This window comes from Pinus tabuliformis, chromosome 9, assembly GCF_031772625.1.
Source record: "Pinus tabuliformis cultivar Carrire ecotype Pingquan chromosome 9, CPIR1, whole genome shotgun sequence".
Classification (NCBI taxonomy): domain Eukaryota; kingdom Viridiplantae; phylum Streptophyta; class Pinopsida; order Pinales; family Pinaceae; genus Pinus; species Pinus tabuliformis.
Window position 1 is genome coordinate 1,841,717,139 of NC_142307.1, and position 21,953 is coordinate 1,841,739,091.

At 40.2% G+C, this 21,953-nt stretch overlaps 1 protein-coding gene across 1 annotated transcript; it reads left to right on the forward strand.

Annotated features, from left to right (window-relative positions):
• The first annotated feature begins 11,061 nt into the window (after positions 1-11,061).
• On the forward strand, positions 11,062-12,759 carry LOC149156179 (uncharacterized). The gene is made up of 2 exons (XM_089444667.1): positions 11,062-11,577; positions 12,013-12,759. Exons 1-2 carry the CDS (start codon positions 11,062-11,064, stop codon positions 12,757-12,759), a joined length of 1,263 nt encoding a protein of 420 aa, XP_089300793.1.
• Positions 12,760-21,953: the final 9,194 nt, after the last annotated feature.

Below are 21,953 nucleotides of genomic sequence, written 5' to 3' on the forward strand. Positions count from 1 at the left end.
AATCTATGTAGAATATCTCCTTGCTACCTATAAACATTACTTCACTATCTCATTGCAGCCACAACCAACTCCAAACTAGACCTTTCTTGCCTCAAAACCCCAGACCATACCTCAAGATGATTTTGCTGTCACATAAAAACCTTTGGGGTGATTCGTTGCCACAAAAAATCCCTTATAGGTGGTTCGCTGCCATAATTGATACCTCAGGGATGATCTGTTTTCATCAACAGTGCCTCAGAGGTATGTTTCTATCTCAGAATTGTTTCATAGACATATTGTTGCCACAATGAAGCCTCAGATTTAATGTGTTGTTATAGATAATGCCTTAGAGATAGGCCAATGCCTCAGATAATGTCTCAGGGATGATTCGCTGCCCAGATAATGCCTCAAGATAGTTTGCTACCACAGTTAGTGTTTGTTCAATCATTTATATAACAACATTCAGAAGTTGGATTAAAGTGAGAGATTTTAGAAAATTAAATGAAAGTCTAGTTGGTTGACTCTATGCAATTATGGATTGAAACCAACAAGGTTCCATATATGGTGCTCAAAAAATAAACAGTGTTCCTAACAAACATGCATCATTTTGTATATAAAATATTTAAAAAAATTATCACCAGTTTATATTAAACTGTGAAATCAACATTTGAAAAGCAATGCATATGAAGCATATTAAGCATGCATGGAAACTACTAATCGGAGTCCAAAGAATTATTATGGTAGATGAAGCGAGATGGTGTGCTGCCTTAGAAGAGCACCAATATGCAATAAAGAACCCTAAAATATGCTTGGAAAATGAAAAGACATAAAATAATGTAGAAAACTGGTGGCAGAGAGGGTATAAAAACTCAGAATTATGTTTAACCCTCCAATATAGTTAACCACACATGGAATAAGTGAATTCAAATGAATGACAATGCAGTGAATGCCCATGAGCTCTGGTTTCATCAATTCATGAGTAAATGTTTGTGTGGGATTAAACCAAATAATGCAAATTTCATGCCTCATACTTCTCAAAGACCCAAGCTACAAATATCATGGCTTGCAATTATACCTATGCACAGATTTGTGGATATTTGAGATGTTCAAAGGAGAATCAATCATATTTCCATAACACCCCTCTAGAACCTATTTCATGCTAATGAATTAGAGTCTAGTGCCAAACATGTTATCACATATCCAAGCAAAAGATCATCCCAATGCATCTCCTAGAATGGTGGATATCAAGTGACTCAATGTGGCCATTTATTGCACAGAAGTTGAAATATATAACAATGAGCCAATGGGGCATGCATTTTCATAAAAGGATGACCTCATTTCTCAAAACACACCCAAAGGAACTAGGATTGTTACAATGTTGTATGTTGGGTTAGGGTGCAACACTATCATGTTATAAGACACAATTGCATATAAAAGGTTATACTCCATGGGATACATAAAGAAAATTCCTTTTCTTGTCTTAATTAGAAAGGAGATAGTTTTTCATTGACAAGAAAGAATTGTTATTTAGAAAGGAGGCATCATCCAATGAAGTTCGAGATGGTGAAGAATGCACCATACAGTACATTTCAGCTACTTCTGTTCAGGAAAATCCCATCTCACTTGTTAATAATGAAACTCACGAGTATGGGTTTAAGAATTCAGATGCAATTGAAAGATATCAAGATCATGTAGTTGAAAAAGAAGAGAAAATTGAACATGTTGAAAAAAGTGAAACTCACGATGATGAAGAACGAAAATCACATAAGAATTATAACAGTAGCTAAAATTATGGTTGTCCCATGTTGTCTAATGCAGTTTCTTTGAAATTTGGAGATCATCAACTGATTCATTCATCATACGATGAACCTCAAGAAGCTTATGAGAATATTTGAGTTTCAGATGTTGGTCTGCAACCTCATAACTCAGCTATTGAGGATGAAGTTCATGAAGACAAATTTCATTATTCAGAGTCCAGACAATGACAAACAGTTTTATGGCCTTGATGAATTGTATGGTTCGAAAGTGGACAGTGTCTCTAGTATGTATGAGCCAATGCCTAGTGTTTCCCAGCATGCAGGTGAGTCATCTCATTACAAGGTTGATTGGATTCATGTCTACACACAAATAGAGAGTGATACTTCAAAGCAGAAATTAAGTTGTTCATGTAATTATAAAGAAACAGAACCAGACACGGCTCAGGAAATTGTTGATAATAATCCCCAATGCCTACATCTATACCATGAAAATAATCCCAATTCCTATAGCTATACCAATGAATACAGCTACGCAAGGAAAATAATACCAATGCCAACATCTTTGCAAGGGAAATACATCAAATTGAAAGGAAAATACCTGTGGAAAATAAACCCTTTGTTGTCTTCCTTGAAACTTCTAGCTCAGCTTCGAGTTCCTTTGCAAAATAACAGTGAAAGCCCCAACATATAAAAACTAAAACAATTTAGCGCCAAAAATATTTTCGGCCTCTACACCAAAAAAAAATTGGTCGTTTCAGCTGTCTTGTTTCCATTTTAAGATGGCCTAGCCCGCTGTTTCCTACTGTTTCCCGCCCATGTCTCCCACTTTTCATAAGAATGAGGGTCTTAATATCTATCTCCCGCCACCCACGAATAAATGAGTATGTACTCTGCTGCCGTTGGGCCTCATGCCCTTAATGCCCATCACAGAAACCCTAGTCTCGTGGCTCTCAAACATTGGTGTTTGTTTGTCTCTCCATTTTCTCGACAAACCCTCCATTGCAATGGGGAAAACGAGGAGGAAGGTTTGGTTGTAGAAGCAAAGGTGTTGGTTCATTGCAGTGTGGAGGAAGGTTTGGTTGATGAAGATGCAGCACCATTTTCCAGTGGATTCGTAATGGAAAGTCGTGGCAGGAATTAGGCAGGGAATGGAGTAGTTCCGCCAGGCCCACCGCTGGATTCCATTCCATCAATTCCTCCCAAAAGCCCAATTTCTCGTGCCATCTAGAGAATCCCTCTGGAACAAATTGAGGTGATTCTCTAGCCATCTCTTAGCACAACAAAAACAAAGTGACATTGGTGTGGCACTGTCACCATCTTCGTGAATCTGCAAACATTTCTCAATCTTTTTCGTTCCTCTGTTCCTTGCAGAAACCCTCTTTGTTCCTTGCAGAAACCCTCTCTGTTCCTTGAAACCCTCTATCTTTTTTGTTCCTCTATTCCTTGTAGAAACCCTCTCTGTTCCTTGAAACCCTCTATCTTTTTCGTTCCTCTGTTCCTTGCAAAAACCCTCTCTATTCCTTGAAACCCTCTATGTTCCTGCAATTGTCAGGCCATAACTAGTATGCGAGGCACCAAAAAAGATCTAACCAATTTAGAATCATACCATGCACTGGGTAAAACAGAAAGGGAAAGGCCATACGCCAGACTAAAGATGGCCACGCGCAGCTACAAGGATAAAAACTGAGATCCACTCATCTAGACAGGAAACATTAATGGTATACTAAGACCAAAATGATGTTATGAATCATGAAGACATCTTACCTGAAAAACAAAAGACACGTGTAGGGTAGCTGGACATAGGGAATTCCACGCGCAAAGACATGGGTCGTAGCCATAAATCAAATGCAGAGATATATTCCACATTCAAAGCCACACACCGAGAGATGGTTCAAGGCATAAGGCCTCACACAAAGCAACAGAGTTCTCGTGTACTTGTGCTTCAACTTCCATTTTCACTCAAACAAATTTGTCCATCGTTGCGAGCCACTGAAATCCTACAATTTGGTTGTGTACACATGTTCTCTAAGATAGCATTAGCTGATAAACACTTAATTAAATAAGTTTATTTAACAACTATAGAATAGTAAATAAATAAATTAAATAAATAAATAAATAAATATTTATGTTTATAAATAAATAAATAGGAATAAATAAATAAAAATTTAACCAATATTATAATAAAACCCCTTTACCTTTCCCTAATGATTTATTAAGTTAATTTATCAACCATAGAATAATATGTAATAAAAATAAAATAGAATAACATTCTTAGTATTAAATAAATTAATTTAATAACTGAAGTAAATCTTTCTTTACTTATCCCTAGTATATAAATCAATAAAGAATTAAATATATTAATAACCATAGAATAATATATGAATAAATTTTTTCTTTAATTTAACATATTTTTATTTTGGAGTCGAGAGGGTTCTAAAACGCGCGCTCTGCTCCCACCGCCGCCTGCAAACATTAGGTCTGAACCAATCTTTGGCCGCTCGGGATGGCCCCTCCGGAGGCTTCGCCGAAGGAGGCAGCTCACCAACACACCTTCTCTGCCTTGATCAAGTCCATGCCTCCTTAGCGAGCTCGCCCTTCAGTCTCAAAGTTCGTGAAAAAACTTGATGGGTTACAGGAAGTTTCTCTCCCTCCAACTTTGCCCAGAATGGCTGCTCTTGCCTTGGCAGAAAAAGGACTTATTGGGCAATTTACAGGACTTTGGCCCTCTCCAAAAACAGTCCAGAGGTGGGTGGAAAGGAATTGGACAGACAAAATACAAGGGAAAATCTCTATCAGATTTTGTGGAAAGGGATATTTTACATTTCATTTTGAGACAAAGGAAGACAAGGATTTAATCTTCCGTAATGGGCCTTATTTCATGGATTCCAGAGGTTTATATTTAAACAAATGGACTCCAGATTTTGACCCGGAGCTTGATATTCCTAATGCGGTCCCTGTTTGGGTCCGGCTTCCTCACCTCCCCTTGCATTGCTGGGGAGACGAATCTGTGCGTGCTATTGGGAATGCTGTTGGGAAATACATTGATCGGAGTGAACCGAAAGATAACATGCAGGCATGTGCCCGCATCTGTGTAGAAGTTGATTTGGGTAAAGGCCTGCCAGAAGCCATCAAGCTCAAGGTTGACGACTGGACACACATTCAGCAGCTTGACTATGAACAGATCCCCTTCAAGTGCAAGGTATGTCATGAGTATGGTCACTTTTCTAATCGTTGCACTAAACTTTCTAATGTAGAAAATAATCCACAAGAAGAGCAATGGGAAACCGTTAAAAGGAAAAAGACAGCCCCTAATCCTAAACCATCCCATGAAGCAGGTCCTTCCTCTCGACCTCCCCCAATTTCCCCTCCCTCTTCTCCCCCGCCTTCATTTCCTCCCCCTTCTTCCCCACAACCTCCCCTATCTTCTGATCGCCAGTCGGATCCCCTTACCTCTTCTCCCTCTTCCAATCCCTTTCACATCCTCTCTCTTCCCGAGGAATCCCCTCCCTTGATTCAATCTGATCCTACCTCTTCTCCCCTTCCCCAGGTCATTTCCTCTTCCCTCCCGTCTGATCCTCCCCCTCTCAGAATCACCAGAAGCAATTCCAAGGAGCATGGATCCATTCTAGACAATCAAAAGAAGCCTAGAAGAAAGTCTGCCAAACAGCACAGGGATGAAAATGCGCAAAAATACATAGCATTGGGGCTCCAGAACCCCATTGAATCATATATTCAAGGACCAATAGACAAAGACATAGCAAACAAAGACAAGGGAGGGAGAGCAACTCCTCGCACCTCTCACCTGAAATGATTAAAATCCTCTCATGGAACAACAGGGGACTAGGGCACCCCTCCAAATCAAATGCCTTAAAGGATCTTATTAACCAAGAGAAACCAACCATTGTTTTACTCCAAGAAACAAAGCAGAGACAGCCAGAGATGAACAAGATTATTGAACAACATAAGCGCTACAAAGGATGTATATGTGATTCCAGAGGAGCCTCAGGAGGAATTGCTACACTTTGGCTTCAAGATGAATGGAACAACACAACAGAAATAGTAGAACAACATTGGGTCAAGATTGTATTGCAAAATATTATCAGTAGTCAACAGATAGTAATTTACAATGTTTATGTCTCGAATCATTACAGGGATAAAGAAGTTTGCTGGGAATCTCTCAGCAATAATATAGCAGAAGAAAACAGCAGCAACATCATTTTAGGAGGTGACTTAAACCTCATTTTACATGCTAATGAAAAACGTGGAGGTAGCTTCAACCTAGATCCTTTTAGAAATCAATTGGAAAATGTTATGCAACATGGTGATCTTGTCGATATCATTCCAAAGAATCGCAAATACACCTGGAGTAATCGCAGATTGGGGAGAAATAATATTATGGAAAAGATCGACCGAATCCTGGTAAATGTATCCCTTCTCTCCACCTTTTCAGCTGTCAACTCCTCCATCCTTCCTTTTCCTGCTTCAGACCATTATCCCATTGCTTTAACCCCTGAATCTCGCTACACCCTGGGCCCTCTCCCTTTTAAATACAGTCCTTTATGGAATGACATTGAAGCAGCCAAAGTGTTGGTCTAGCAAACTTGGTGCCAACATGTTGAAGGATCTCCAAGTTTTATTTGGGAAAGCAAACTTAGAAATGTAAAGAATGCTCTCAAGAATTGGGCAAAAACCCAATATAAAGAGCCAGAAGCAAAGAAAAGAGAAGTGAAAGCCAAAATTGAAGAACTTCACTATGCACTAGAAAAGCAAGAATATTATCAGGCTGAAAAAATCAAGAAGAAAATCATTACAATCAACTATGCAGTATCAAAAGAGAAGAGGAAGAAAAATGGCGAATTAAATCAAGGTAGACTTGGTTGAGGAGCGGAGACAAGAACACATCTTTTTTCCATAAGCAAGCCACTGTTCGGAAAATCAGAAATAATATAACAACCATCACAGATAATGTAGGCACTCAACAGATTTCTAAATGAAGAGATAATAACTGACACTATTGTTGAATAGGAAGATTTCTGGAGCTAGGGTTGGGGCGCTCTGCAACTCGATTTAGGGTTTCAGCAATACTTGCTACGGCAGGCCCTCCTAACAACAATCATCCTCTGCAGAACATGGAAGAATCTTAGGTTCATATCCGTGGGTTTTGATTGAAGTAAAACATGAACCCCCCTCAGGGGAAGGGAGGTGCGCCTCCCCCAAAAAACGAAAACCAAAAGAGCCAGATCGAGGACTTAGACAGCGAAAACAGGCACAATGACAGAAATGCTGAAAGCAGCCAGCAGGTAAATACTGAACAAGCACAGAAAGACAAGCCTAAAGTCAGTTCTTCCACATGCAAGCCAGTCGCCACGCACAGGCCAAAAGTGGAGCTACCCAGCCATCGCATCAATGCCAGAATACAGTATATGAGGGATCACGCTCTGATTGGCAAATTCATTGGAATATGGCCAAATGAGAAAGCGTTAAGAAGCTGGATTAATGTCAAATGGCATCCAAAAGGACACATAACTTTGCATCTAGGGCCAAAGGGGTTTTTTACTGCAGTCTTCAACTGCCTGGAAGACAGAAACAGAGTTTTAGACGGAGGGCCTTACTTCTTTAACTCTGCGGGACTGTTTCTCAAAGGATGGATTGAACGTTTCAATCCAGATAAGGAAGACTTAAGCTGTGTGCCTGTGTGGATCAGGCTGTACTCTCTGCCATGGGAATACTGGGAAGAGGAATCCCTCAAGGCGATTGGTAATGTTCTGGGCGAGTTCGTCAAGGTAGCAGAGGAAACGAAGTTGTGCAGATACACCTCATATGCCCGGATCTGTGTTTACATGGACCTCAAACAAGCTCTGCCTGACACGGTAAGTCTTTTTCATGAAGATGTTGAATGGATACAGTTGATTGATTATGAGCATGTACCCTTTAGGTGCAGGAAATGTCATGATTTAGGACACCTCTATAGAGACTGTCCGCTGAATAGTAAGCCCTCCTCTCAAATGGATTCGGAAAATCCAACGCCGGATGGTTTTACTAAAGTGCTGAATCGCAGAAGGGGAAATAAAAAAACAGCAGCCACTACCAAGATTACTCCGGTTGACCCATCAAAACCCTCGACAAGCAATAGCTTTGCAGCCTTAGCCAATGAAGACATGCAAGATCCAGATAACACACCCTCAAATGAAAAAGAAACCAGTCAGGAAAAGATTAAAGGATCTCAATCGAAGACAGGGGAAAAGGCAGTAGAAAAATCGGATAATCTCCTTAAAACTGCTTCCAAAACCTGGAGCTTCCTTGGAATGGAAATAGATGATACAAATCCCAATGTAGAAGCCGAGAAGGAAAGTGATGGAAACTTTCAAGAACCTCAGATCATGGAGGAGGACACGGAATCTATAGATATTGGCGAGCTGGATATTCTAGGCCTAGAACAAGCCTGTAAAATGGGAAACTTCGACAAAATACCTGATAGACAAGTGGATAATCTAGTGGAAGTCCTCAATAGAGCCCAAAAAAAATACTCGCTAGGAGTTCAAATTGGCAGCCAATGGGATGGGAAATTCATCACCAAAGACAGTAAAAAGAGGGGAAGGAAAACCACTCTGGAAAGAACCATCAAGATAGGAGAAGTGTTGGTAGAATCAGGCCGATATGCCAAGTTAACCAAGTACTTCAATGCCAACCCCAAACCTTCTCAATGAATTTGATCTCATGGAATATTAGGGGGCTCAACAGCCCAAGAAAAGGAAGACTTCTAAAAAACATGCTCATGCAGGAAAAACCTACCATTCTCTTTCTGCAAGAAACAAAATGTAACTCGACAGTCTTGGAAAAAATAGCAGCAAAGGCCTGGCCGGGAGGGTTAGTAACAACTATTGATGCTCAAGGTGCGTCAGGAGGACTCGCAGTGCTCTGGGATGCACGAGTGATTCAACTGGACAACATACATGCAAATAAAAATTTCATTCAATCTATATTTCACATAATTGGCACCAATATCTACGACCATATGAAAAATGTATATTTCCCTCAGGAAACCCTGCAAAAAGTTGAAATTCTGGACACCTTAATGTAGTTGAACTCAGAGAGGATGCACCCGTTATGGATATCTGGAGGTGACTTTAATATGATAGCAACAATGGAGGAAAAAAAGGGAGGCAGATGCAAAATCAATAGAGATGGATCCATATTAAAAGACTTCATTCATAACAACTGGCTGATTGATCTCCATTCAAATAATGGCCTATTCACTTGGAACAACAAGAGGGCATAACCAAACCAAATAGCCTCTCGTCTCGATAGATTTCTCATATCAAACAATGTAACTCACTTAGGAGGAGAATTCGTCGCCTCTATCCTTCCTGTTTCAGGCTCTGATCATTGACCAATAGCCCTCCATTGGAATCGACCCGGCAATAGTATTAGGCGCCCCTTCCTATTTGAGGCTTTTTGGTTATCTCATCCTGAATTTAATGAATTCGTCAGCACATCTTGGCTAAAGTTCAATCCTTCAGATGGCACCAAAATGTCTATATTCCAACGGAAGCTGAAATATCTCAAAGGGGAAATTAAACGCTGGAACCACTCCACTTTTGGCAACATCTTTAAAGCTCACAAAACCCTCAATCAAGAAATAAAAATCATTCAGCAAAGGATCATCACAGAAGGGCACTCTGAAGAGCTAGACAAGAAGGAGCAATACATAGAAAATCAAATCCTTGAAAGGGCTTTACAGGAGGAAACTCTTTGGAGGCAAAAATCAAGAGTTAAGTGGCTGAAGTATGGTGAAAAGAATACGAAATTCTTTCACAAAACTATGGTGCAAAGACGAATGAACAATCATATTTCCCACATCAAAAATGATCAAGGAAGCAGAATTGAAACCCATGAAGGCATTGAAAAGGAGTTCCTCAAATATTTCAAACAGGTGCATCAAGAATCTAACATAGATCGAACAGAGGCCATTGATAAAGTCATCAGACACATTCCCAAATTAATCACTGAAGATCATAATCTTCTCCTACTCAAGCCCACAGGCCTTCAGGAGGTTGAGATTGTTGTGCATCAGCTAAAAGCAGGGAAAGCGCCGGGACCGGATGGATTCACCTCCAACTTTTTTCACAATTTCTGGGATTTAATCAAATGGGAAGTCTGGCAAGTTGTTGAAGAATCACACACTTTGAGATGGATGTACCCAGGTCTGAATGCAACATTCATTGCATTAATCCCCAAAGCAGAGGAATCCAATACTCCGGATAAATATAGATCGATTGCTCTATGTAACATCATATACAAAATTGTCTCCAAGGTTATAGCTTCCAGATTGAAACCTTTGCTCCCCCTTATCATCTCTCCAGAACAATCTGGATATGTAGAAGGCCGGCAGATCACGGATGGAATTATTTTAACTCATGAAATAATCCACTCCCTAAAGCATTCAAAAAAACCAGGTATGTTGCTCAAAATTGACTTATCTAAGGCTTTTGATAGTCTAAGTTGGACATATATACAAAAAATCCTAAATGCCTTTGGTTTTGCCCCTTCCTGGGTTAGATGGGTCATTAGTCTTTTATCCTCCTCGTTCTTCTCTATTCTAATCAGTGGCATCCCGTCACCCACGTTCCGTCCCTCTAGGGGTATCAGACAGGGAGACCCGCTCTCGCCTTTTCTGTTTGTCATCTTAGCTGAAGGACTAGAATGCAGCATCAAATCGGCTCTCCTCTCTCAAAGCCTCAAAGGTCTTTCTTTTCACCATGCTCCCTCCTATTCTCATCAGCAATTCGTGGATGACAATATGCTTTTTGGTCATCCTTCTGTTCAAGAAGCTTGTACCTTCAAATCCATCCTTTCAAATTTCTCTGATGCTTCCGGAGCCCTCATTAACAAAATCAAGTCTCAGATTTTCTTCTTTAATACCCCTCCCACCCAAAGAGCCATTGCCCGCATTCTAGGCTTTACCATCACATCTCTTCCTTCTAAGTATATGGGAGCTCCTTTAATTGCCTCCGCTCTCAAGCATTCCTCATGGAAAGACCTTTTAGAAAAGCTTGAAGCAAGACTGTTACTATGGACCCACAAAGTTCTTAACATGGCCAGCAAGCTGGTGCTCATTAAAGTTGTTCTTCATTCCATGTCTCTTTACCTTTTCTCTATTCTAGCTTCTCCTAAGTGGGTTCTTAAAGAAATAAAGCAGCTTCAGCGCAACTTCTTATGGGGTAATTCAGGTCCCAATCGAAAGTGAGCTCTGGTCAAGTGGGAGAATGTCTGTCTCCCAAAGAAAGCTGGAGGTATTGGGATAAGAGACATAGAGCACAGTAATATGGTAATGGGCACCAAAATTTGGTGGAGGTGGCTCTCAAATCCCAACACTCCTTGGGCCTCTCTATGGACGGCGAAATATGCGAACAATACACCCATAGAGGATAGAATCAGAATGTCAGAAGTAAGTAGAGGTTCGGTCATCTGGAACTCAGCCATTCAACACCGAAATCTAATACAAAAGCATAGCTTCTGGGATGTGAAGAATGGCAACACAGCACGGTTTTGGGAAGACTCATGGCAGCAGCTTCCAAAACTTAGAGACACTCTTTCCAACTTTCCAGATCAAGATATAAATCAGTTCGACAAGGTGAGCCAATTGTGGGACTCAACCTCCACACAAGAATACAGAAAATGGAAAACAGCTAGTCAAATTATACTGCACAGCACGGAGCAAATTCAACTCTCTCTTTCCTCGGAACTTCAAAAACGACAAATCCTCTCCTCGGCAGGAATGGATATTCTCAGATGGGGATACGAGGAGAAAGGCATTTTCACCACCAGGGAAGCATACAAAGTAATTATCAAGGACAGGATAATCAGAGATAATTTATGGGATAAGATCTGGAATTCATCTAACTGGCCGAAGGTGTCTACTTTTCTGTGGCTTTTGTCTCATAACAAGATTCTCACATGGGACAACCTCAGAAAAAGGAATTTCTCTGGGCCCTCCATGTGTCCTAACTGCAAACAGGCAGAGGAATCAGCATTACATCTAATGCAAACCTGTCAGCTAGGAAGGAAATTGTGGGAAAAGGTTACATTCCGGTGTCAAAAAGAAGGCAGAGTGCATGGGGACATTAAAGGCACTCTTCACACTTGGAGCCAAGAGCCATATCAAAGAAAACTCTTAAATACACTTTGGTAGCTTATCCCTGGTTTATTAATGTGGAATATCTGGAAAGAGAGAAATAGAAGAATCTTCAAAAATCAATCACTGTCTATTGAGCAGATATGGACCGGATTACACCAAAATATTAAAGAAACCCTGTCTATCAAAGCCTGGTCCCAAGAAGATTTCCCATCAATCCCGCAGGAACAAACTATCTGGGACAACTGGAAGATTCACTTAGATCATCCGCTCGCTTCTATTGACAATTCCACAAGGTATCACAATCCTCCAACAAGTTGGACTCCACCGCCAATAAACATGTTTCAACTTAACTCTGATAGAGCCTCGAGGGGTAATCCTGGGAAAGCAGGATTTGGCAGAGCCTTCAGAAATCATCAGGGCACTCCCCTTCTAACATTTTTTGGCTCGAAAGGCTGGAACACCAATAATGCAGCGGAATTGGAAGGATTATGGAGAGGGCTTAATCTTTCTCAAGACAGAGGTTTTTTTCCTCTGATTATTGAAGGGGACTCACAAATTATCATAGATATGGCCTCAAAAATTATGCAAGGATCCCCCATTCATAAAGTCAGCAGTAGCTGGAGAATGGCTCCAAGACTTGAGCTTCTAAACCAATGGCTTTCTCATCACCAAGCAATTTCCTTCAAACACATCAGACGAGAAGGGAACAAGTTGGCGGACTTTCTTGCTAATCTAGGAGTGGACACCGAAATGGATTTCTTTGAATGCCCTGTCTCCAGCATAGCCTCAGAGAACCAACTCTCAGATTTTCATACCATTGTAAAAAATGACATGTATCAGAAGGAGGCTACACCCCCGGATGCGGGTGCAATTACTGCCTATTAATCACATTGCATGCAACCGCGGCAGCTGTCCAAACACTTGGACGGATCCGGCAGTCCACACACTTCGTCATCCGTTGATATGAAAGGAGAAGAATGTGGAATTAAGGCTCTGGTTATAGCATTTAATTTTCATCCGGTTCGAGATCGTCAGCCAAGCGATTTAACCATGGCGTGCTCTCTGGTGTTTGCAGCTGACATTTGCAATCCTGTCCTCCTCTGCTCGCTATGCTTTCTGCACCCATGCTTTGTTCAGGGTATATGGAAGCCCCTCTGGTCTCTTAACTTGGTTTATTCCGCCTGGGTCTAGTCGCCTTCCCTCCAGTTCCGGTCATCCTATTTACCTAAGCTCCCTGCGCACCCTGCTATGGCTCGACGTCGCGGCGTCCCCCGTCATGGAAGCAATTCTGGTACTCGTGGCGTTTCTTGGCGACATGGTGGCTCTACCCCCCAGAGCATCACTCCTTTAGCCTCTGCCTCTCCATCCTCTCCACCTTCTGATCATTCTCGGCCCTCTCTGAATAGTTCCTTTCAAACTACCTGGTTCAGGTTCAGGAGTAGGCTCAATAAGCCTTTAATCTCTGCCACTATCACTGTAATTTTCTCGGAGGAGGAAGATAAGCTTACGAGCTCAGATGACATCTCCAGGGCTCAGTCTTAGTCTCAGAATACGAGTGAATTTCAGGGTGAGATGGCTGGAGTAGTCCTTAATGACAATTTCAAGCAGAATGAGGATGGACTTCAGGAAGCCCCTCAACCCCAGCCAGCTTCTCCACAAGAGCAAATTCTTGCTTGTGAACCAGTGCGCTTTTCTGGAAGCATTCTAAATCTTGTTATTCCCCCAGAAGGTAGTATGATGGGAGCTGAAGATAATGAAATGGTGACCTGGATTGGCTCCCCCAACCAGGCAAACGTGGACGCGACAAGCTCTCCTCCGCAGGATTAAAGACTTCTGGCTTAAAATGCCATGACAACAGTCCCTCTTCTGATATTTGGTACTCAATTTATGCTTCCATGGTTCTTTTTTTGTCCTATCTGTGCATGTCTCAGGCTTCTTTTTGATATCAGCATGAATTGTTACAGTCTTTAGGTCAAAAGCCTGGTTTTGGATCTTTTTGTAATAGCAGCTTTAAAGGATAGTATTTCTGTAAGTGATCAGCTACCTCTGAAGCATAGATCAACTATAGCGCACTCTAGTTTTTTGTCTCTCAAGCTTACTTCAATTCTTGCTTCAAAAACTCTCAATTATGTAAAAGGACTGAAGTTTTCTATATGCATAAGTCACTTTGGTGATGGGCAAGCTACGGCCCCCTCAGAGGTTTAATCCTTTCTGTAAATATTTTTATCTTTTTTAATAGAATAGTCTTTATCCAGAAAAAAAAAAAAAAAAAAATGTACGCACTCAACACAATGATCAAACTGCCATAAAAAATGTTGCCTCAGAACATTTTAAAGAGATGCTAACTGAATCAGGGGAGGACGAAAACTACACTGACTTCCTACAGCATTTGCCAAAAAAGATTGCAGAAAAAGCAAATGAAAGGCTGACAGAGGAAATAAAAGAAGAAGAAATCAAGGAAGCAATTTGGGGCCTCCAGCCAGAGAAGACACCAGGGCCAGATAGCTTTCCTATTTGTTTTTATAGGGATTACTGGGAAATGATCAAAAAGGACCTCATCAAATACTTTAAATGGATTCAGAGGAAAAATAAATTAGTAGGCTACACAAATTCAACACATCTGGCCCTCATTCCAAAGGAGAACCGGCCTTAAAATTTCTCCCGTTTCTGGCCCATATCCTTATGTAATTCTTCCTACAAAATTTTCACAAAAATTATTGCTTCCCGTCTCAAACCTCTATTTCCTATGTTAATCTCTAAAAACCAAGGTGGCTTTATGACAAATAGGCATATTTCAGATTCTATTCTCTTAGTCCAGGAAGCCATTCACTCAAGCCATTCTAGAATGAAAAGGGCTTCATCCTGAAATTGGACTTCACAAACGCTTTTGATAGGGTTAGACACTCCTTTCTATTTTTTGTTCTTCAAAAAATGGGCTTCTCATCCTTCTTGATTGATCTCATAAGATCATGTATCTCTGGCCCTTAGATAGCTCCCGTTATCAATGGCAGACCGGCCCTGCCTTTCAATCTTCAAGAGGATTAAGGCAAGGTTATCCTCTGTCCCCCTACCTTTTCCTTTTAATGGTTGAGTCCTTCAGTTGCACCCTTGACCATAAGTGGCAGACAGGCCTCATCACTGGAATCAAATTTGAAGATGGAGTGAAAAATATCAATCACTCCCAATTTGCTGATGATACCCTGCTGATTGGAGGGGCATCCACAATCATAGCTCGAAGATTCAAAACTTTACTAGACAAATTCATGAGATATTCAGGGGGAATGATTAATCACTTCAAAAGTTGTATTTATGGATGGAACACCTCAGTTCAAATGCTTCAAAACATAGCCAACATCTTCGGTGTGCCTTGCAAGTTAAATTGGCACCATTTCAACTATTTTGGAATGCTAGTGAATATAGGAAACACAAGAGTTGATGTTTGGGAAACAAATTTAGATAAAATGAAAAGAAAAGTTCAAAACTGGGGAGCCACTTGGCTCAACCCAGCTGGACAATAGGTACTGCTCAAATCGGACCTTTCCTCTCTTCCTCTTTACCAATTCTCCATTGCCCAAGCTCCAGCCTCTTCTCCGCAAAATGGACAGTATTCTCAGGTTTTTCCTTTGGGAGGGAGGGAAAAATGAAAAGAGAAAATATAACTTGGTTGGATGGAAACAAGTAATTCAAAACCAAGAAAAAGGAGGTCTTGGAATTAGATCCCCATCTCTCACCAATTCAGCCTTTGGCGGAAAGATAGTCTGGAGGCTTATTGAAGACCAATCAGCTTGGTGGAAAAAAGTTTTGGAGGCCAAATATCTCAGCCACCCAAGGAAGCATCTGCTTACAACTGAAATACCCAACAGGAACAGCACAAGGATTTGGAAACTCTGTAAAAAAGCCATCTCCTTTATGGCTCAAAATGTCTCCAAGGTTCCCAAAGGCGGCAGCAAAATCAACATTGGCACTGATAAAATTATGGGGAATCAACCAATTAGCAGTCTTCTAGGTATGGCTCCAATAATTCTCTTTCTTCAAAGTAAAGGAATATACAGTTTAGATCAAATTTCGCAATGGGACACAAATACCCAAGCTTGGAAGAGATGGAGCCTTCCTCCCATCCCTCAACGACTTAAAGAGAATCTTGACAAATTTCAAATACACCTCCAAAACATTGCTCCTACAAGAAAAAATGGCAAGGATGGATTCCGATGGGACCCCACTGGCACCAGCTACTCAATACAACTAGGATACAATTATCTTTGCAACAGGGACTACCTGGCACCAACATGGACACATTGGAAAACAGTGTGGAAATCAGAAGCCATCCCTAAGGTGAAATTTTTTATGTGGACCCCCTTAAAAGAAAAAACTCTCACTGTAGAAAATCTTAAAAAAAAAAGGCATTGCTGGACCCTCCAGATGCCCTAATTGCCAAGAAGCGGAGGAGTCCATCCAGCACCTCTTCATTTCGTGTCCTTTTGCTTTTTCCTGTTGGAATAGTATTACCCCAATTGTTCCCTTTACCTGGAACTCTTAGCAATCCATTGAGGAAGTCCTTAACAACTGGAAAAAAAACTACCCCTGGCAATCCATGAAAAACAACATTGCCAAGAGAGTGTGGGATGCCCTCCCATTTGCCCTCTTATGGAGGATCTGGATTGCTAGGAAAAACAAGATCTTTAAAGATAAAGAGACCACAATCAGGCATCTTTGCAGCAAGGCTAAAAGCCTTGCGATAGAAACCATCGCTTCTAAGAGCACAAAAAAATGGACATGACAAGTCTTTGGGTTGAAGAAAAAGATTTCATAAGGAGTCTGATAGATAAGATTAGTATCCTGCCAGCAGAAAAAATCTACAACAACTTCAACAACAATCACAGTCACAGCTGGAAAATCTGACTAAATCAGGATGACTTCAATAAGTGGCTCCACACTAGCAACACCCACTCCTTGTTCTTTGACGGTGCCTCCAAATCAAATCCAGGAGTAGCGGGAGCAGGGGGAGTTATCTACAAACCCAATGGTGAGCCCTTAGTCACCTTTGAGTGGGGATTAGGGATCCTTTCAAACAACAGAGCAGAGGCTCTGGCGCTCTATCAAGGAATTCTTCAACTAAAAATTCATGAAATCAAGAAAGTTGTGATCTTCGATGATTCTGCTATCGTTATCAGTTTAATGACTAGCAAACGAAAAGCCTCCGACATCTTCTTACAGCAAACCATCAGTAGATGCCAATTCATGATCAATCAAACTCAGGATTTCCAATTTTACCATATCCTTCGGACCATCAATCGGGAAGCTGATAAACGTGCCAACCAAGCTTGTATAAGACCAAAAGGAAATATCCTCTGTAACAACGAGGAACAATTCCAATTTCTTCCATGATTCCCATGACTTGTAAAAAATTTTCATATCTAAAGACTCACATATTGCTCAGGGCGTACCCTGACCAAATCAAAAACAATCCCAAGGCTATCTGCTCCACGCTGCCAGAAATCCTCCCTTTTCTCCTTGCAGTCTCCTTAGATTTTTTGAATCTATGTTGCCCGTGTAGAATCCTTGACCACCTCAACGCTCACCTCGTGATCATGTCCTTCACGCCTCTCTATTTGCTTGCTACTTATACCAGGATGCATTCTCTTTACCCCCAAGCCTCCCTTCCCATTTTCTCTTGTTCTGCGGCTCTTTCAATCATTTCGGATCGTTGTTGTTTCACAGCGCTCTTTTTCAGTGACTGCCCCTATTTTTCCCCCATCGCATACTCCTCCCTTCGTAGTTCCTTCCTTGCCTGTTCTTACTTCTCTACTTTCCTGAGAAACGAAGGCCTTTGTTCTCCCCTCTCTATTTATATACCCCTTCGCTTTTTAAAGCAGAAAAAACGGAACAGCAGAAAATGAACAACATAAAATACAGTGGAAAAGGAACAACAGAAAAGGAACAACGGAACAGCAGAAAAGGAACAATAGAAAAGAAAAACGCAGCTCCAACAAGTTCGTCAAGCTTGAAGCAAGTCGGCGCCGACGACAAACCTGAAGAGTCCATTGCTCGACACATCAGCCACAGTAATATAGACTGATGCTTTGTAAATGTTGTTATTTATTACTACAGTTTGTTAGGATTTACCTTTGGTCTTTGGTTTTTAGAAGCCCAAAAGGCAGGATTACGGAGGAATTTTGTTTAAGCTGTAACTCCTTCTTCCCTAGCTCTTCTTGGCACCTCAGCATGTATTTCTGGAGCTCAGTCTCCCACCTTTTTTTAGATTTATAATAGCAACCGAATTTGTCAAAATATATTTATATATGAATAAAATAGAATGGAATCACTTTTGGATATATAATATATTAAATTTTTTATTTTTTTTACTATAATCATAATAGTAGTTTTTATTACCTTTTGACTACAATAAATATATTACATTCGAATATATAATATATTAATTACTATATTTATAATATCATTTTTATCACCTTTTAACTTCTTAACATTATAATATCATCTAGCCGTTTTTCTTTATAGGCGTTATTGGTCAACCTAGTCAACCTAGCCATTTGAAAGATCTGCTCTCCCTATTTAATTTGCAGCCATGATCTAACTCCTCAACTTGTCCTGACGATGAACCACACTAGCTGGTTCGAAACGCGTCGACAGATATTTTCTGCATGTGATTTACACCGAAATTTCTTCTTATAAATGTTATGGATCATAGAAGCCTCAATTCAAGCATTAACCAAGTTAATAATTTAACTAGCATTGGAAAACTAAGTCAATACTACCTAATTTAACTAGCATTTATTTTCAAATAATCAAGTATCAAAACCAACGAGTTATGATGATATCTATGTGAATCGTAAAAGTAAGTCAATACTACCCAATTTAGCTAGCACTATAAATATTATTCAAAGACACAATGATAAGCATTAAAATTTTGTTGAATACATCTAGTTACTTGTCATGTCTTCACTGCTAAGTTTTGGTACAATTATAGAGTATCACATTGTGATGTAAATGTAGTCTAAATTAAAAATTTTAAATTACACCATTTATTACTATATCTACTAAACATAATACAATGACCACAAGGTACCACTACTCATACTGACATGACAAATAATTGAGCTACCACTATAAAAATAGATTTTCACTACCATGGACATAAGTAAATTAGGGATTACTTTTCCACATGTATAAAAAAATATATAGATATAGTTTCCTGTTGTTACTTCTATCACACTACTTATGACAACACTTATGACAATACTTACTTTAAGACAATCTCCCCTTAACAATAAGGACATGATTATTGAAGCAACCTAATTTAATAATATAAAAGAGAAACACATTTATTATATTGGGACAAATATACTAACCTTGGATCTATCAACGGAGGAATGGGGTCATTTTTTTTTTTTTTTTGACAAATTCGGTTGCTATTATAAATCTGGAAAAAAAAAAAAAAAAGAGGGAGATTGAGCTCCTGAAATACATGCTGAGGTGCCAAGAAGAGCTGGGGAAGAAGGAGTTACAGCTTAAACAAAATTCCTCCTTAATCCTGCCTTTTGGGCTTCTAAAAACCAAAGACCAAAGGTAAATCCTAACAAACTGCAGTAATAAATAATAGCATTTACATATCATCAATCTATATTACTGTGGCTGATGTGCTGAGCAGTGGACTCTTCAGGTTTGTCGTCGGTGCCGACTTGCTTCAAGCTTGACGACCTTGTTGGAGCTGCGTTTTTCTTTTATGTTGTTCCTTTTCTGTTGTTCCGTTTTTCCTGCTGTTCCTTTTCTGCTGTTCCGTTTTTTGTTGTTGTTCCTTTACATTAGTCCAGCAAGCTGTAACAAACGAGACAGTGAAAACCAAACAAGGGATCTGAAGAGCAGGGAAGAGGGAGGAAAGAGGGCTCAGAGAATCGAGAGCAGAGCGATAAGAAATTCCTGAAAAAATAAAGTCTAATGATGATTATAGGAGATTAGAATATGAAGTAGGGAAGAAGCGATCCTTGGCAACACAGGCTCGAAAGGAAGTACTTTGAGTGGAGAAGAGATAGAAAAATAGGGAGGAGAGAACAGAGGCCATCAACTCCCGGGAAGAGCAGAAGTATAGGATCGGGCAAGGAAGAGAGCAGTGGGGGAAAAAGGGAAACTGTCACTGAAAGAATTGCGATCCAAGATAATCGCGAGTGCAGCGGAACGAGCGAAGATGGGAAGGGAGGTTTGGGAATGAAGAGGGTGCATCCTGGTATTAGTAGCAAATGAGCAGTGAGGCGTGAAGGACTGGATCACGTGGAGGGAGCTGAGGCAATCACGGGTTCCACAGGGGCAACATGAATTCACAAAAGCAGAGGAGTCTGCAATGAGAAAAGGGGGGATTTTCGGCGGCGTAGAGCAGATAACCTCGGGATTGTTTTGGATTTGGTCAGGGTACGCCCTGAGAAAAATGCAAGTAACTAGATATGATAAATTTTCACAAATCATGGGAATCATGGAAGAAATTGAAACAGGTCCTCATTGTTACAGAGGATATTTCCTTTTGGTCGTATGCAAGCTTGACTGGCATGTTTATCAGCTTCCCGATTGATGGTATGAAGGATATGGTAACATTGGAAATCCTAAGTTTGATTGATCATGACTTGGCATCTGTTGATGGTTTGCTATAAGAAGATATTGGAGGCTTTTCGCTTGCTAGTCATTAAATTAATAATGATAGCAGAATCGCCGAAGATCATAGCTTTCTGGATTCCCTGAATCTGTAGTTGAAGTATTCCTTGATAGAGTGCCAGAGCCTCTGCTCTGTTGTTTGAGAGGATCCCTAATCCCCACTCGAAGGTGACTAAGGGCTCACCATTGGGATTGTAGATAACTCCCCCTGCTCCTGCTGCTCCCGGATTTGATTTGGAGGCACCGTCAAAGAACAAGGAGTGGGTGTTGCTTGTGCGGAGCCAGTTGTTGAAGTCATCCTGCTTCAGTCGAATTTTCCAGTTGTGGCTGTGAGCACTACCCAAGTTGCTGTAGATTTTCACTGCTGGAGGGAGACTAATCTTATCTATCAGGCTCCTTATGAAATCTTTTTCTTCAGCCCAAAGACTTGTTATGTCAATTTTTTTTGTGCTCTTAGATGCGATGGTTTCTATCGCAAGGCTTTTAGCCTTGCTACAAAGATGCCTGATTGAGGTCTCTTTATCTTTAAAGATCTTGTTGTTCCTAGCAATCCAGATCCTCCACAAGAGGGCCAATGGGAGGGCATCCCACACTCTCTTGACAATGTTGTTTTTCATGGATTGCCAGGGGTAGTTTTTTTTCCAGTTGTTAAGGACTTCCCCAATGGATAGCTAAGGGAGGAATGGGGTCATATTACTATAAGTGAAAAGCTCTTTTACAATGTGAACTTTTTAGTAAATTTTTGCATCATATTTATCATCTCAGCACTTATAGATCTATGTGAGTTCTCTTAAACAATTTTATCTTAATTGTTTTAAAACTAACATCGGACATTAAGTCAAGCTGACTATTCACTTTCCAAGGCAGAGAATATGTCAACTTGGCAGTTACCTGCATTATAACTTAATATTAAATACTATTCTTATTTTTTATATTAATATGAATGCTTCTAATATTTAATATATTGTTAAGTATATTACCCATTGAATAATTAGTGAAGTATCTAATATTGGATGAGAGAGTTGTAAGGCTAAAATTTTGGCTACCACGGGTTAAATTTGGTGTTTGTATCATGTCATGCAAAATTAGATTTCACACCTCTCCAGGAATCAATCAAAATAATTTACACATACCAATCAAAGGCATTCAATAGATGGTTAAAGTAGTGGTTGGGAGGAGTTCATTGTCAAAAACATCCAAGGGTTTCCAAACTAGAGAAACAAGGGCATGTGTTTGATTTATGGGCTAACGTTTGAAAATTTTCTATGAGAAGAGGAGTTGGTGGGAGTCCTTATGGCAAGGGCTTGCACCTCTTCCTCTATTTCTTAAATTAGGCTTGAAATAAATGATTATAGATATATGATACATATAATATGCAAAGTTCTCACAACACAATAATATTGAACGTTTGCATGAGACAT

Coding starts and splice junctions, on each gene's coding strand:
- LOC149156179 (XM_089444667.1), top strand. CDS start 11,062: ATGGTAATGGGCACCAAAATTTGGTGGAGGTGGCTCTCAAATCCCAAC. Junction 11,578..12,012: donor CCACCAGGGAAGCATACAAA/GTAATTATCAAG, acceptor TCTATTGAGCAG/ATATGGACCGGATTACACCA.